At 40.1% G+C, this 18,771-nt stretch overlaps 1 protein-coding gene across 2 annotated transcripts in view; it reads left to right on the top strand.

Moving 5' to 3' along the window:
• Window positions 1–18,771, top strand: part of GNAS (GNAS complex locus) — a 250,563-nt gene that overhangs the window by 153,003 nt on the left and 78,789 nt on the right. For both annotated transcript variants that reach the window (XM_074969767.1, XM_074969768.1), the window contains exons 3-4: window positions 4,622–4,676; window positions 4,766–4,885. In XM_074969767.1, the coding sequence (XP_074825868.1) occupies window positions 4,622–4,676; window positions 4,766–4,885 (175 nt within the window). The remainder of the gene's footprint in view (window positions 1–4,621; window positions 4,677–4,765; window positions 4,886–18,771) is intronic.

Below are 18,771 nucleotides of genomic sequence, written 5' to 3'. Positions count from 1 at the left end.
TGACTCCAAGGTATAGTACATCAAACAGCTACTAATCACCTCTTCACTGCATCTTTTATAACACATTTGGTAACTAAAAATGTTTTTATAATCAGGCTGTGAAATTTGCTGTGCAGTCCCCATTTTATTGGGAAAATGTTTCTCTATCACTTTTAAAAAAGAATTTAGGTACTTCATGAACGTTGAAATGATGGTGGCACATTGTAATGGATTTTTTTTAACTTTCTAGGGAAAAAATAATTAAAACAGTTTTGTTACTCTGAATTTCTGAGGGATTTGGGTTTTGTTTTTCCAGCAGTCTCACTGAAGGCCTGCCATAGCATATAGAGAAAAGTATTTTTTTTCTTTATCATGTCTCTTTATAGAATATATTTAATAGTAATTGTTTTGTAGAAAGAGTAAAACACTCTAGTATCTGATTTTAAACTTGCTTTTTCTTTGTATTATTTGTATTCTTAACACCAACAGTACTGTACCCATTCCTTTATAGTACAGTACATGACTTTTAACCTGCCAGCAGTTCTAACTGAACATGTGATTAATGAGAGGTTGAAACTAATACTTTGTTCTGTCAATTATTTTAACCAGTAGAACAATCATGTCACACGTTTTATTAATATGACCATGTTTTAATAATTACCATAGCACATTTTATTTAATGCCTTCAGGCCAACAGTCTGATTTTCTCCCCTCCTCCTAGCAAAGCGTACATTGGTTCACAAAGAGTGAACTGACTTCCTGGTCTTTGCTGCCACCAATAAAGCTTTTGGAATATTAATGTAGAAGTTGTAAGTTTTTTCAAAAGGTCCCTATACCCAGTTTACAGATGGATATTCATATAGTTCCTGGGTTCTAAAATGCAATAAAAGTTGCAATTAAATCAGACTACAAAAAGTAAACTTGCTTGGTAGCCTGCTGGCTATGTAGGATTTGATAAAGCATTATAAAGTCAAAACAAAAAAATAGTAGTCGTCTTCTTTAATAGAAAATCATTAGGGCACTGATTCAGAAAAACACTTACACATGAAGTGCTTTACTGAATAGGGATGCTTTTACTAATCAGGGTCTAGGCGTGCACTTCAAGGAAGGATTGAGTCTCTTAAGCTTTAAGGTGGTTTGTGTTTTGACTTTCTTCCCTTTTTGAAATTAAAGGTAATATTTTCCATGGTTCCTCAAACAGATTTTAGTGGCCTTCATTGATAAATGGATACAGCTTTCCTCCCACCCTTTTAAATAGCCAAAACAATGGCGTCTGATAACTACTGTTAAAACTGCACAACCGCAACAGAATTTAACCCTTTGTTCTGGGCTGTGCGGACTGGCCCAAACCATGTTATAAACTGAGTATTAAAAGGTGCCTTTAATCCCCGCATGGATCTATGTATACCACAAGCTGTGGAGAAGACATATAGAGCTGTCAGTAAATTAAACATAAAAGTTTCCATGATATTCTATCTAATCTGTCCCCATGAAAAGATTTGGTTGGGATATAAACATTCCCTTGCAGTTTTGGGGATTGGGCTAGCACACAAACTAATGTTTTCAGTTTAAAGCTGAATATTGTGCGCAAGTAAACAATCAACATTAATGGTGAGATGTAGGTGATTTTTAAAATTCTTCGTTTTTAAAATCTGAGCTGTCTTATTATTAATACAAGAGGAAAAGCTGTTTTAAATTAGAAAATATTTTTAGCCTGGCAATGTTCCTTTAAAAATAATTCTAGCAGTGGTGAATGGGTGGTGGTGGTGGTTTCAGAACTCAGTAGGCTAAAAATATTTGTATAATTTGTGAAAATAGTGTTTTTATGTGAAGAGATGAATTCACTACACTTTATAAATCCCTGAATAAAAGCTGGTACGAAGTAGCACTTTTTAAAAACAATTGCACTGTACATCAGATATTGGCTGAACTATTGATGAGCACATTGAGTTTCCTGAAGAGTGAGGCACCTCATTGCTATGGAAAATTTATGCTTAGTAAACATTATAAAACAGAAAATGAGATGATACATTCATTGCTGTGTAATAAGATTCTTTGTTTACAGGACATACCACAGGGCCATGGCAACAAAAACACAAATAGGGGGTCGAAGTATTCCTGTAGTAAAGATGGTGATGATTACCTAGCAATTTGTTAATTGTAGGAGTTTTACACTACTTCAGAATCCATTATCACTTTATTGTGATACTGATAGCTTGAGGACCTGTGAATGTAAATATGAAAGATTGACTGAAAATCTGAATGTAATATTAAGTATATAGCTTTTGTGGTGTGATTTGGGAATTTTTCATGAATGCACACTTAGCAAATACATTGAGAAAATTTTCTAAATAAAACCTCATTTGTTTTGGAGAAGAGTGTGATTATGTTTGACTTTTTTTAAAACAAACATATGTACATTAATTGTATGCATTGTTGTAGCTGTGTTGGTCCCAGGATATTAGAGACAAGATGGGTGAGCTAATGTCTTTTATTGAACCAACTTCTGTTGGTGAGAAATACAAGCATTAGAGTTTACATAGAGCTCTTCTTCAGATCAATAGAAGATATTACCTCATCCACCTTGTCTCCAAACAAACACTAAAACCTATTAGATTTTTGTTTTGCCTTTTTAAATGCCGTACCAAAATAAGGCAAAATAATTAAGTATAACCATTCTTTGTTTGATCCCAGTCCTGCAGAAACACTGACACCTACGTCTAACTTGAGGAGATGAGTAGTCCCGTTGACTTCAGTAGAACTGCGTGTGTTTGCAGATTCAGGGACCCTTTGAATAAAGGGAACAAAATCAAACCAGAGTAAATGAAAGTCTCTCACTGAGAAGTTTGAATCAGTTCCCATTTGCTTCCTGCCTTCCATCTTCTCTCATCCCTAGCAGTTTCATTGCATTGTTTTGTTTAATGTTTACCCTATTCTGTAAGAGCACTAACCTTTAAAAGTGGGAAGTCACAGCGGTTAATGCAATTGTTGTATTAACTGCATAGCATTTTTGTACCCACCTTTATGTCTTGTAAAATGTTAGTGTGCTTGGTGTTGGGGGGGGGGCGGTGGGAGGGAGGGAATCCCTTGTCATCTCTTTAGTGTGTGTGTGTGTGCGCGCGCGTGCACGCGCAGCGGGAATAGAAATGAAAGGAGGACAATGAAAAGGAAAAGAGGGAGAGCAGGCGCCCGTCCTTCCCTTATTTACGTATTTTTCTTAGTTCAGTGCTTTTGGCCTCTACTGATTCATTGCTTTGTTCCCATCAGCTGTGTCAAATCCCTGAAGCAAAAACTGGTAGTCGTCAAATACAATAAATTTGGAATCAGGTGGTCTGTAGGTAGACTAGGAACACAACCACAACTGAGATTTCACATCTATTTGATTCTAGAATTCCACTACCCTGCCTGTCTGTTTCAAGGTACATGGCGCATCAGTGCAAGATGCCTTAATGCTGCTGTGTTCTTTCAGTCCATAAGTGCAACGCTTGCACCACAAGCTGGATCCTAGCAGCTGTAGAAAAATTACCTCCAGACCTGCAGCAAGTCACAAAATGCAACGTGGCAAGCAGCTAGTGCACTGTATGTGTGTTCTTGGACTTTGTCTTCTTCCCCAAAGGCTTTTTATTCATGTTTTATTCTATAAACAGATTTCTCCACCCATCTCCAGCCAACTATGTCTGCCTGTATTATTGTTGAAGCAGAATTTTTTTCCTTCAGCTCTTCTTCTGCATTCCTGATTGCTGATTATACTTCCAGTTTCATTTTACTGCATTAAGATTCATGGTTACATCAGGTGTTTTTAATATGTTGATTATACATCATCTTTGATTTAATATTAAATATTTAATATTAAAATAACTTTTGTGGTCAGATTTGCTTATGACGTACATTACATGACATACCTGATGGATTTACCTTGAGAGTAATTTTGTTAGTCAATGTCTTCAGGACCTGAAGAAGAGCTCTGTGAAGCTCGAAAGCTTGTCCCTTCCCCCAACAGAAGCTGGACCAACAAAAGATATTACCTCACCCATCTTGTCCCCTGTATTATGTTGGTAATTCTATGTAATAGATTAGCCCTCCTATCCACACTATACTTTGCATGTTCAGGTGGTTAAATTATATATCTCCTTCTGGTCTGAGCTCTCTGTTACAGACGTTTTCCTCTCTGATTTTCTTTTCACCCTTAAATCTTTGTGTTACCCTGGTCTGCTTTGTTTTTTCTTGGTTGTTTTGACTTTTGGTAACTTGTCTCTTTTATCTCTTCTTTTCCGCTCGTCTATAAACAGCCTCCAGGTATTTCTATTCTTTGCACTCAAATGAATCCAAACCTGCTTGATCTACAGTAGGTCCGTAGTAGCACTAAGACTAGTTCCTCTCCATCCAAGACTGCAATTTTAATAAGTTTATATGGGTTTATTATGATTAAACACATGTATCTGAAATCAAAATCTGTTTTCCTAAACAGGTAAGATAGTTGGTGGTCTAACTACAGATGTGTTCAGTGACTGAATGGGAGTAAGCAGGCATCTCACTTGTTGTATGTTTTGTTCTAATGAAGTACTTTTTCATTTGCATTCCACTTCAGAAACCTCTGTTTTTGTGGTGCATAAATTTAATTCGTATGTTTCCTTGGTTACAGGGAGAAAAAAATGAAAATTCAGGATATTAAAAACAATATTAAAGAAGCTATAGAGGTAAGTCTACAAACCATTATTTCTTGCTTCTAAAAGCTGTTTTTAACCACTATCTCATTAACAAATATGGGGTATTTTTCTCTTTGCAGACAATAGTGACAGCAATGGGCAATTTGGCACCACCAGTGGAGCTAGCCAATCCAGAGAACCAGTTTCGAATCGATTATATCTTAAACTTAGCTAACCAGATAGACTTTGATTTCTCACCAGTAAGTAAATTTCCTCTTCGGTTATAATCATACTTTTTGTTTGGATGATTATTTTTCACCTGTGTCACAGTAGATGTTTACAAGAATATCATGCAATTCAATGAGCCTTCTTTACTGGGCACATAGGAACTCCCATACTGGGTGAGACCAGTTGTCCATCGAGACCAGTAAACTCTCTCTGACAAAAGCCAGTACCTGATGCTGAGGAAGAGGTGCAAGAAGCCCCCCAGCAGGCAAATGTGGGATAATTTTGTCCCTCATGAAGATCTCCTTCTAATCCCATATAGTTAGAGATAGTTTAAGCACTGAAACATTAGGTTTTATATCCCCTTCCCAAGTTTTTTGATAGCTAGCCATAATAGCTAATGCTATTCTTGTTATCCATATAAATGACAAGTCCCGCTTGGGTTACTTTTTGTGTTGGTTAAGTAAATAAAATATACAGTAACATAACTAAAATATGCAGGACCAGATTGTGGGTTGTCCTGCCTGGGACTCCAGGAGCTCACTCCTCTCCCCCCTGTTTCTCTTATTTAGCCAGCCACAATCTAAGGCAGTGGTTCTGAACCAGGGGTACACAGAGGTCTTCCAGAGGGTACATCAACTCATTTAGATATTTGCCTAGTTTTACAACAGGCTACATAAAACTCACTAGCAAAGACAGTACAAACTAAAATTTCCTACAAACAAGTAATTGTTTGTACTGCTCTAAATACTATACATGGAAATATAAGTACAATATTTATATTTCAGTTGATTTATAATTGGAAACATTGGAAAGTAAGCAATTTTTCAGTAATAGTATGCTATCATACTTTCATATTTTTATGTCTGATTTTATAAGCAAATAGTTTTTAAGTGAGGTGTAACTTGGGGGTATTCAAGACAAATCAGACTCTGAAAGGGGTACAGTAGTTTTGAAAGGTTGAGAGCCACTGATCTAGGGGATGTAGGACTGGCAGTTCTGATGGTGCACTGCTGCAAGCCAGCCTGTCCAGATAGGGTGGGGTCAAGCTCATTAGCCGGCAGTGTTGAGCTAGTGTAGGGGATGATGCATGCTATATCTTTTGGAAGGGTGGCAGAGTTCTGGCATGACTCCATCCTACATGCCACCACAGCTAACCTATCCAGAGCTACACTGAGAGTTCTCACTAGTGGACTGCCCCTCCTCACTCCCTGAACCTCATTAAACCTAGCCAATGGCTTTAAAGCCAGAGCAAGCCCAGAGTAAATGACAAAAGGTATCATTAGTTAACTTGTTTTTTGAGGATATATCTGCTGCCTCTGGCTTGCTAATGCTGTCACTTGACCTTGGAGACATTCAGCAGCCCCATAAAAATACAAGGTGCTACTTCTAGTTACTTCGAAAACCACTGGAAAGGCAGTTTTGTTAATTACCTCATAGCATATGATACTTAGTTGTAGTGTTATGGCAGCAGTTCCAGTGGCAAGTTTCAAAAGATTTCATGGGTTCCAGAGGACTGAAGGGTGTATTACTATACTGTAACAAAGCTAGGGTCCATCTAGTCCAATATTTTGTCTCTAGCAGTGACCAGCACCAGATGCTAGATAGAAAGGTGCAAGAAGTCCTGAAGATGTGGGATCGCTTGCCCTGGCAAGATTTTGACCCATCTAAGCTTTAAAAATTGTTTAAACCAGCTAGTCTACAAATTCAGCGATGGAGACATTTTATAGCTATTATTGCTGCCGATAATTTTTCTGCATCAGTCAGCTTACACAAGGAATGTCCTCACATACCTTGTATCTAACGAACATGTCACTAATGACCAGCACTCCAATATTGAGATTGGCACTGTGATCTCACAATCCAGAGAACCAGCAAAGTTCAACAAAATCAGAAAGGTGGGGTAATGTCTTGTTTGCCCCAAAGCCAATATAGTAAGAATACCAAAGTAGTAGTAGTAATTAGCATAAACAATCAATCTCTGTAAAGCAGTGAATCCACGTAAGATTTTAATTTAAAACTACCTCTCATGTTTTTTAGTTAAATGAAAAATCTTGTGCTTCAGTGCTACAAAGAATTCCATGTTTTGAGTGCAATAGTTAGAAGTATTTCTGAGGGCCAAAGCATTACCTCTCCACTCACTCTTGCATTGGCTGCAGGTCTCACCAAGACCAGCATTTTTTGGTGCTTCAGGTTCAGACATATAATAATGTGATATTTTCCTATGATTCTCTGTGATCAACCTCTGATTTTTAAATCTGACTCTTCTCTTTTGGCTTGTTGCAGGCCTCAGAGTTTTCTTCCAGTTAGTGATATTTGTGACTTTTTTCCTGAAGCAAGCGATAGTTTTATAGTCTGGGAACAGCAAATAATTGAATAAACCGACAATGCATGTGCACATGCATGTACAGTAAATTAAGCTGTGTTCAATATACAATGAAGAAAATCAAGAGGTCCAGCCTGTTTTTTTTCAATCCAGTCACAACCTGAAAAACTTTCATCTGGACCCTTTCTCAGTCCTGCTTGCAGTTAGTAGAGATTCCTCTTACATATTTGGAATATCCTCTGTGCTTTTTCTCATAAATATAGGATTTCCTTTTGGTGGCTTTGAGACATGCTTATTTTGAGGGACACAAAGATCTGGTTGGGGAATGCTCAATATAATATGGAATATTTGTTTGCTATTCTCTCTAGCAACATAAATGGATCAGTCCTTTTCTAATCAATCAGGAAGCCTCAAAAGTTTGCCTTATTTTATTTACAGATTAAGAGCTGAGTAAATCAACAGTCTGGATTGAAGGCAATTAGTTATAGAAATACAATTTTTAGGGAATGTTTCTTTACAAATCCAGCAAGGTTAGAAACAGTCACACAATGAAGTATTTTTGGGGTTTGTTCCATGGTCCTTAGTAATAGAATATATGTGCTATATTCATCCAGTATAAATGTCTTCATGCGTTAGAGCAAGGTAGAATTCATAGAAGCAATCTTATTCTCTTTCAGATGTATTTGAACTTGTTTAACGATCTTCTCCCTGCTTCCGTTAATAAATGAACCATTTTTACAATATTTTAGTTTTGTGATAATTTCAAATTCTACTTTTTATGAGAGTTATCCTAGGGACTAATACAATCCAACCTCATAAGGATATTGTGTTGATTAATTCATTAACGTTTGTAGAGGTTTGTGGGATTTTTAATGGAAAGTACTGAAGAAGTGGAAGATACGATTGATTCTTCTGGCATTGATTCACCTGACTGACTGATAGGCCGTTGTTTTGTATTTATACAACTGCAACCCTTGGTGTCCTTGGCATGAGCAAGAGGCGTGGTCAGTGGTGTCTTTATTGTTATATAGACATCTCTAAATACTATGCCCTAAGAGCTTCATAGTGAGATCTGGTCTGTATTCTTATGATGGTTACAGACTAGCAAGTGGGTTCTGTTGACACTGATCCACTGCCAAGACTTGAAGACATCTGGCACTCCACAGATACAGTGGGCTGGCAGAATCCTAGGAAAACTGATTGTTAGGTGATGACTTGTCAGTCATGGATGATCCCACAGAAAGAAAGGGTTAATCTGTCAATATTGGATATGAACCCCCAGAGAGAGCAGCTCTGCTTTGGGATGCTTACACACTTGTGGCTGAAGCTACAGACTACCATGCGAATGCAAACACTAGTGAGGCTGGAAAACCCCTTCATTCCCGCATTGATGGGGAAGTGTGAAAGAAGAGAGACAAGAATTCTGGTATTCTGAGCAATTTTTTACTGAGGGCACTGGCCCACTTCTCCTGCCTCTCACTCAGCTGGACCGTTTTTCTTCTAAGCTGACTAACTGCTGTGAAGCCCCAGTTATCTCTATCAGCTTGTGAGAGAGAAGAATGGGACTTGATCCATCAGAGCTTAGGACGAGAGCTTCTTTTAAATTTCCCACCTCCCCCACTTCTGGTTTCTCTCCTTTCTGACAGGTTTCAGAGTAGCAGCCGTGTTAGTCTATATTCGCATAAAGAAAAGGAGTACTTGTGGCACCTTAGAGACTAACAAATCTAAGGTGCCACAAGTACTCCTTTTCTTTCTCCTTACTGAGCGGTCTAGTGCCCCCAGCTGGCAGGTTATGTACAGAACTAAACATTCCAGTGCCAGCTCTCCAAAATGGGCTTCCCAACTACAACTGATGCTTTGGGCCCTAACATTCCATCATCCAGCTTCCGAAAACTCTTTTTGTTAGAATAGCTCTGATGCTGCAGGAATGGAAGGATTATCATCCACTTTGTTCCTGTTATACTACTACTCCTCTTAGCCACCTCCCTTAATATCTGCTCTTTCTCCTGTGTTGGTTGTGTGTGAAGTAAGAGAGGGAATCTGCCCAAGTCCACAGATATTTCATCTCCAGACAAGAGCCTTTGTGTGTATATTTCTAAGGTAAAAGGCGACACACCAGTTTAGGGATACAAATCACCAGTTTAGGGTGATTACAAATGCTTCATGGAACTCCCATGTTTTCTTGAGCAAAGAAATTGTTTCAATTTTTAAGCACCGATCATGCAAAGACGTATGTATGTGCTTAACATTATGCTCTTTGAGTAGTCCAATTGGCATATTTAAAGTTAAGCATGTTGTATATAAGTGTTTGAAAAATTTGAGGTTTTAAACTGGGTTTCCGTTAGCTACCAACTTGGACAAATACTGTTAGCAGGTTCTGTCCCCAGTGATGATATGAACTGTAGTCTCAGCTGACCTGATTTGAGTGTAGGTTATATTCCACTGGCACCTAAAAAATGTAACCTGTGTATTAATTATGTGAATTAAATAAATTAAAGACTGAGGATGTCCCGAGATGTTAACTCCCCGGGCATAGTAATTGAAATATATAGTCTGTGAATGTCTCGGTAGGAATGATGCAAACTTTATGTGCTGTGGAGGATTTAAATGCCCCAGATTGCACAAAAAAACACAAAATCTAAAACTCCAAAAAGCCCACAATTTTCTGTAGGTGGAGAGAGAAGCCTCAGCCCTCTGGTTTGCAAGTTATTCAGTACAGCTAAGCAGATCCTGGTTATATGATAAATGTCATCATTCACTAAAATCATTTTAAACTGTTTTAAGAGGCTGCAAGGTGCCAGTATCACTGTATGTGTGTGCTGCAGTAACCTCCACTTACTACTTTTTAAATGTAAATACTATCACTTAAAATAAAAATGAAACCTGTAATTAGTTGAGAGAAAAAATAAGGGAATTCTAAAAGCAAATTATTCATTTAACTTTACTTTCTGCTTATGCCTACATGTTTGAATTCACAGAAGAGACACAATATGGGAGTTAATACTTTATTTTAACCTGAGAAAGCTACAGTATCAGTCTTTGTGGGGCGAGGGAAGGGAGAATGTAAAAGGTCCCCCAATAAGTTTGCTTCTCTACCCTTCCCACACTTTCTGTCTTTTCTTGTACATTGCTTTACCCCCAGACACATGCAGTGCCAATACCCAAATATAGAAGGACTTTACCTGCTCTGACTCTTTACCAGTGTTTGGGGCTAGCAGCAGCACATTGAAACAACACATTCCACCCCTTTTTTTAAATAAGATAGTAATGACACCTTTCATATATTGGGTGTTAATGCTGTGGAATTTGGGGAGTTTTTTTAGCAGTAGTGATGATATCTAATTGCATTTAAATGCAATAATAGATATACTCTTTTACATCTTAGGGTCTACCAACTTTCTTTCCCATTTGCTCATTTGGAACTCATGTTCCAGCTGGTATCCAGACACTCTGCTCTCAGTGTGGTGTTTGAACTGGATTTTCTATGAGGATATGCAGAAACTGCAAAGTAAGCAGATGGAGAAACATAATAGAGAGAACACTTGTGCTGTTACATCTCCAAAATATAAAGGAGTTGCCCTTTGAGGGCTATAGATATTTAGGGCCAGATAATGCAAGATGCTGAGCACTCTGCCATTTGAATTCACCTCACATGATCATCTTCAAAGTACTCATTTGCAGGTGGTCTGGAAAACACATGTTTTCTAAGTGCTGAGTCAAAGATAAACAGAATTTAACACCCACATGACATTTTGGTGTTTGGGTTGCCTTCCCCCCCCCCCCCCCAGTTTGGAAAAGAGACGACTAACGGCGGGGGGATATGATAGAGGTCTATAAAATCATGAATAGTGTGGAGAAAGTGAATAAGGCAATGTTATTTACCCTTTTCCATAACACAAGAACTAGGGGTCACCCAATGAAATTAATAGGCAGCAGGTTTAAAACAAAAGGAAGTATTTCTTCACACAGCGCACAATCAACCTGTGGAACTTGTGGCCAGGAGATGTTGTGAAGGCCAAAACTATAATGGGGTTCGAAAAAGAATTAGATAAGTTCATAGAGGATAGGTCCATCAGTGCCTATTTGCAAAGATGGTCAGGGTTGCAACCGCATGCTCTGGGTGTCCCTAGCCTCTGACTGCCAGAAGCTGGGGTGGACCACAGGGCATGGATCACTTGCTGATTGTCTATGCTGTTCTTTCCCACTGAAGTATCTGGTATTGGCCACTGTTTGAAGACAGGATACTGGGTTAGATGGATCATTGGTCTGATCCAATATGGCCGTTCTTATGTATTTAACATTATTCATTAGCTAATCTTCATAACATCCCTTTTGTAGATGAGGAAACAGAGATATGAGACATTAATTGATTCACCTAAGACTTCACTACCTAAGTGATTTACGTACACTTCATTGTCACTGGTAGAATTTTGTTAGAACTCAAGTTTCTTTAGACCAGTGGTTCTCAAACTTTTGTGCTGGTGACCCCTTTCACATAGCAAGCTTCTGAGTGTGACCCCTCCCCCCCCCCATATAAATTAAAAACACTTTTTGATATATTTAACACCATTATGAATGCTGGAGACAAAGCAGGGTTTGGGGTGGAGGCTGACAGCTTGCGACCCCTCATGTAATAACCTCGTGACCCCCTGAGGGGTCCTGACCCCCAGTTTGAGAACCCCTGCTTTAGACCATGCAATCTGGCTAGAGCAGAAAAATGAATAAAAAAAAGTAAAATTATCTTCACTAATGTACTGAGCTATTTGAAAGATGTGTCTTAAACATAACTTAGGAACACCTAAGATTCTGAGTTGGGAATAAATTTGATATACTGCAGTGTCTTATTAAATGTGACTAAGGTTAAGATTGTGTCACAGTTTTTTGTAATAAAAGTCACGGACAGTAAACACAAATTCACGAGCGCCCGTGACCTGCTCCTGACTTTTACTAAGAACAACTGTGACAAAATGGGGCAAAGCCTAAGCCCTGCTGTGGGAGGGGAAGGTGGAGTCCAGCAGCTGCTCCCCATGGTGGCTGGGAGCGCCAGGGCTCCCTCGCCCCACCACCCGCGGCAGCAGGGATCTCTGGGGGGGCCCCCCCCAGGGGCTGAAGCAGAAAATGTCACGGAATCTGTGACTTCCATGACATAATCTTAGCCTTAAACATGACTTTAAATTGAGAGGAAGACAGTGTATTTGGTGACATGATTTAGTTAAAAATTCAGCACGTTTGGTAATGGACAACTAGATTTCCTGAAAACAAGTGCTTGGTTTTTGTATTAGCATTTAGTGGCAGGCGATCTGGCCAGCTGACAGTAAGCAGTTAAGTGCTTAATTCACAGTAACATCCCCATTTTTTAAATCCTTGCTTCCTGTTTCAGTGTACCTTGTATTCCAGTGGCAGGAGGCTAGGAGACTCCCTTGAAGCTATGAACCTTCAGAGAAAACCTTCTCTGTTTTACTGACACTTATCCAAAGAGCTTCAATGTGTTTTGAATAGCACTGTATCCAACGTCTTGTCTTCAGCATATTTTCAGCAGATAGTTTCTGAAATCTAAATATACAAATATCTAAATTTTAAAAGGGGACTGGCTGAGTTAGGGGATTGATAAAATAACATGGAGACTGTCGACAAGTTTCCAGTCTGAACCCAGTCTGGATCAGAAGTGGCCACAAGTAATCATTACCATTTGATGGACTGTTCTGTGGCCTATGAGAAATGAGAGGCTTTGGTCCTCACCCTAAGAACCTCCAACGTAACTGACACACAATTTTGGGCAGTCCAAGCAAAGGAAAAAGATTGAATGGACATAGAGATTCAAAAGTCTTCTTATAAGGTGTTGCTTCCAGACAAGATTTGAGGGAAGCCCAGCACTTGCCATGGCCATGTTGGTACCGTGTCTGTGGATGAACAATGGATTTCATCCTTCAGGAACTGTAAAATTTGCACTATTTATGAACTCTAGAAACATTTTTAAAGAGAGAAATCCAAAGTTAAAAAAAATAGTGTAAACCAGCAGTACCAAAATAATTCCTAATAATTAGAAAATTTCTGGCCATTTACAGCTGGTTATAAGGGTTTTCCCTTAGCTACACATGAATTTGCTGTAGTTTGTGCTTCCCAGCAAAAGCACCTGCCTGGCGGCATCAAGAGATTCAAAACCCCATGTCCTATATAGTCACAGTAAGAAGCATTTTATCAGTGTTCAGAAGTTCTCAACAGTTTTGAAGTATCTGAGATCAAGTCAGTTGTACCCATTGTACTTCCTAGTGTTCTAGTAAGCGTTCTGTTATATATTTTGTAAAGCTAATGAAGGCTTATGTAGTAATATGATTTGTGTAGTAATATGAGACCTCAGTTTAGCTCTGTGAAAAATGTGGGAAGAGGTAGAAACCACTTTTCTTGATGGTGCGTGAAGCTTGGAAAAATTCTCATTTGTGAACTTTTTCCTTTTTATTAACTAGCAGCCAGTTTTACATATTGGTTTCTAAATTGCTTAGAATGGATGTTGGATTACTGCACATTTGCGTGTGTGTGTGTGTAAAAATAAAAAATAAAAAAGACAATCCTGAAGACAGCATCATTGTCCTTCACTTCTTTAGGTGAATAGAAAAGTACATCATTGAAACCAGGGTTTAAATTTTGAAACCGAATGATGATATTTTTCTGTAGTAGAAATTTATGGTTTTAAATTTACAATGATCAGTGTGATTAGTTTAGGGGAGGAAAATAAGTTGACAAAAATGCTCTGTTAATCAAAGTGAACCAGGTCAAGATAGCTGAGGAGGTTAATTGTAACAGAGCTGATGATAAACAGAAATGATAGGAAGCCTTAGAATTGGCGTGATTTTTCTTCCTGTGGACACATTGTAAAAATACAGAATAATCTAAATAGTTGTTGGTTTTCTGTCCTGAATCTTTTAGAAAATGTATGGTTCGGTCATTAGAAAAAATAAAGAATGAGGAGAAATTTGATTTTTATTGGGATGTGAGGAATTGAAGTATGGGATAAACATTGATCACTGAGGTTACTTTGCAAATGTAGCAAATAGAAATGTTTTGGTTTATGGCTTGAGTGAAAAACCTAATAAGTGGGAGATCTTGCTGAGTTTGTGCTAGGACTGCTTTTACTTCACCCATCATATTCCCTGTACTGTCATCTCTCAGCCAACTGAATTGTCCAAGATTAGGTGATACTCTCTCATTTTCCATGTAATCAGAATAATAAATGCTGTATAGGGGACAACTCGATGCTTAAAAACTGCGAGAACATCACAGCTCTATGTTTGAGGTTGTAGAATATGTTAAAATGGAAAACATAAACCAGTCCATGTTGCTATTTCAGTGGTGTTCCCAAGGGTGCGGGGTGGGGTAAGTCATAACAGAATGTGGTCTCCATGAGTATGTTTCTTTGATGCATTTGGTTCACTTTTGGTGCAACACAGTAGAATACCCCCTCTGCAGTTTCCGTGAGATGTGAAAATGGGCCTGGGGAAAATTCAGATAATCTTGACTATCTTTCTGTCCAGTTTGAGTTCAGAGTGGTGATGGACTAGAAATGTGGTGGAAGTGATGTTTTTACACTTGATCCCCATACTTCGTAGTGCTGTAGGGGGGTTTCTCCACCCCCATCACCAACTATGGTGGTGGGTGCCCAGAGCAGCCAGTGGAGAGCAGAGGTGAAAGTAAGCCGCTACGGTCCAGTACGATGTACTGGTAAGAAAGTGGCTGCCACTACACAGCCGAGCGTAGTGGCAGGGCCACTGATGTGGGCTGGGCAAAAGAGGCAGCTGCCACTGGGCCCAGGGATTTAAAAGGGCCCAGGGCTCCGGGCAGCGGCCAAAGCCCTGGGGCTCCCGGCCACCACTACCATAGGGCTCCAGTGGTGATTTAAAGGGCACCAGTGGCCGGAGCCCTGGGCCCTTTAAATCGCCGCCGCGGGCCAGGCAGCGCTGAAGGGTTGGCTGGGGGAGTCTGGCCCCAGCCCCACCTCTTCCAGGGGCCCAGAGCCGCCCCCCTGCCCAACCTTGCCCAGGACTCCTGCCACCCTGCGTACCAGTAAATCCGTTAAGCTACTTTCACCCCGATGGAGGGGTAAATCACTGCGGGGTGCTGGGGACACCCCGTCCGGTGGCTCCTACCCTGCTCTGAGCTCAGCTGGTAGTCCTGGCTGGGCTAGGGGTGGGGGAGAACTACAGTTCCCCTGCATGGAGCAGCCGGGTCCGGGTCAGACCCATCCCTAGAAACCTCCTCGCACTTCCTGCCCTCATCACTCTTCAGCCATGGGGGGAGGGGGTCACTGTATAGGGAGCTGCTCCCCCATTGCCCAACCCCCATGCATCTGGACATCTCCCTACCCAGACTCCTGCTGTCCCCTCTGAGCCCCATCTCCCTGCACCTGCCCTTCCCCGCTGACCCCTCACCCCTGCATCCACACCACCCTCTGCTGAGCTCCACGCACTCAAACAGTCACCCTGACAAGCCCCACCCCCTATGTACCTAGACCACCCTGACAAGCCCCCTGCACCCAAACCCCCACCCACTGAGCTCCAACAGCTGCACCCAGACCCCCAGCCCACCAAGCCCCACTCTCCCAGCACCCAGACTCCCCCTGCTGAGCCCCTTCCCCCTCACACACCCCCGCTAAGTCCCAACCATCTTCAACTGGACCCCCACCCCAAGAGCTCCGGTGCATCCAGATCCACCCTGCACCCAGACTCCTCACTGACCCACCTGCACTCAGACTGCACCGCACAGAACCCTCTTACTCCACACCTGGATCCGCCCCTCCATACTTGGATCCTGCAGGGCTGAGCCTGCCTACTGGTGCACCTGGTGGGGAGGGGCAGGGCCCCAGGGTGTTTCTCGAGCAGGCCCAGCCCTTGCGCTGTGCTTCAGGGTCGGGTGCGGTATCAATGCCGAGTCCATGTCCTGGGGAGGGCAAGAGGGCAGGGCTGCAGCGTGATCTCCCACCTTCATACTGTGCAGCCAGTGGCCTATGCTCCCCGCTGCCATACTGGAGCTCCACATTTATTTATTGACCAATAAAATTTCTAAAATTTTACAGAATTTTAAAATACTGTGTGCAGAATACTTTTTTTTTTGGTGGGCGGGTGCACAATTTTTCCTTTTTTGGTGCAGAATTCCCTCGGGAATGATAGTCCCTGTGGTTGCAGGCCCACAAAAGTATTTTCTGACTGGTCGCTTAGAGTTGTGTAGAGAGTCTGTAGTTGAAGCAGTCACATTATGTTAAGAAATTTTGCAGCAAATTAAATCTTAAGTACAGGAAGAAGTGCGCTTTGTGACTTCTCAGAACTTTGGATGAACTTTTTGCAACAAACTATTCTAACGTTGTGGCAGTCTTGAATAGACTTTCCAGTGTTAGCTGGGGAAGATGGCAGTATGCATTCATTTGCATTCATCTCTTTTAAAATGTTGCATTCTCTCTTCTTGCTATATCTCTACCAAATGTGCTCTTTCCCGTTGCGGTTCATGAGACACATTAAAGAGCCACAGTCTGAGTATCACTGATACTCACTCTTGCTTGCTATTTCTAAGTTTGTACTTAACTTAATAATTGACCAGATGTGTTTTTTAACTAGAATGAAAAGTCATTTCAACTCTCTTGACATAATTTCTATTAACTAGATATTAAAAATTCTAGATCCCCTTTTAAATTCTATACCAGAGCAGTAAGGGGTATTGAAGGAGTTTGGGGAATCTATGGAGAAAGGAAATTTAAGAAAATGTAAACAAGATTTTTTATGTACATGCTATTGTCTCTTACTTATGATTTGAAATGATCTTCTCTGAACTATGTGTGCAGGAAAATAGTTAACAAATGTAATTGATTTATAATTTCTATACCAAATACCACAAATATGGTGTAACTGATTTTCTTATCCAGCAAAATACACTTGCCAATGCTGAGATTTCTACTTACATTGACATACATGTATAATTCCCAATAACATTTGTTGTATGTGTATGGAAAGGAAAATTAATCCTTCTGCGTGGAAAGAGTCATAAATTGTTGTCCTCTTAATCCTATGACCTTTCGAAGTCCTGCTTACTCATGGGAACTGCAAAATACAGTGTAAGTTGGTCTCTCTGATTCACAATCCTGCAGTGCAAGACCAACATAGCAACAGTAAATTCCGCTCTTCCGAATTACATTTTTCTATTACAGAAGAATTGTAAATATTTTCCTAAACAGAACAGTCTGATTTAGTCCAGATCAAAGAAATAATGATTTAAGGTACAGCAGAAAAAAAATACAGAAAAGTTAGATCTGCTTATATACTGCACATGATTGCCATAAAAAGCTTAGTGCATGCTAGCAGAATTTTTATTGATATCTTAGTCACAAAGGTAGAGTCTAAAAGGTTACCAGGTTCAACACAGTGCTTGACTGTCATTTGCCAGTCTTCTTCCGTAGCCATACGGTGCAGTGACAAACCTGTTCACTTCTAAATTGGAATGTCATCTTCACACAGTTCTAAATTTCATAGATTTTGAGGGTGGAGATAGGGAAAACATATTATCTAGTAGGTAATAGTGGTGAGCTGGAAAACAGAGAAACTGTTATCTGGGGTGTCTATGGACAACAGGGAGCATAGTGTAGCCGTTAAAGAACAGGACTTGTGGGCAGCTCTGGCTTCTATTCCTGGTTCTGCCACAGACTTGCTGTGTGACCTTGGCCAAGTCAACTATTCTGTCATGTTTTTCTCATTTATAAAATACGTGTATCTGTCTATCTCAGGGGGTCTGTTGTGAGGCTTAAATTACTAGTGTTTATAAAGTAGTTTGAGATGCTCAACTGGTCGGTGTTACAGAAGTGCAATGTGTTTTTTACCATCTTTATTAAAAAGCAATAAGACATGCTCCAGATATGATCAGAGGCTGATCTGATTGGATGTTTGAGCCTCTGATGTCATCTCTGTACACTTTTATGTCTTCTTCACTCCACCGCCTTCTCAGTAAACAGCTCTTCTAATGAATAGTCAAACAATTCAGTTAGCCTCAGGGGTTTGTTACCTCAACTGAGTTTGGCGAGCCAGAAGTACAGGATAAGAACAAACAGCCAGCTTCAACAATACAAATAAAATCCTGAGTACTGATGAATTAGGAAGGAAGGGTTTTATAAAGCCTTTTAACAGAGGGGGCTCTGACTTAGCCCCTCAGGTTCATTCTTGTGTTTTTCATTAAAAAGTATATAACTACTGTACTAATTAGATGCAGCATAGCTGCTTGTTGTGGCTCTGATTTGCGCCACGTGGCTATGGGAAATTTTTTTTAAATAGTAAAATCTCACTAATTCACACTTCGCTAACCTGCAGTCCGGCTAATTCTCAACAAAAACCCCACTGATGTCTCCCCACTTTAAAAACAGAGATTGTAGCTAGATCTCGCATTAGCCCCATTACTTTTACAAAACATAGTACATGTGCTAGGATATTATGAAGTTTCACAATAAATAATTGAAACTAAAGTACACTTGTCAAAATATATAAACTATAAGTATACTTTGTGGTGCAATATCCTTGATTTTTTTAAATAATGTTTACTTATTGACTAAGGCTTGATCATGCAATA

Source organism: Natator depressus, chromosome 13 (assembly GCF_965152275.1).
Source record: "Natator depressus isolate rNatDep1 chromosome 13, rNatDep2.hap1, whole genome shotgun sequence".
Classification (NCBI taxonomy): Eukaryota; Metazoa; Chordata; order Testudines; family Cheloniidae; genus Natator; species Natator depressus.
The sequence above is the reverse complement of the archived record's forward strand: the minus strand, read 5'-3'. Positions and strand labels throughout refer to the sequence as shown.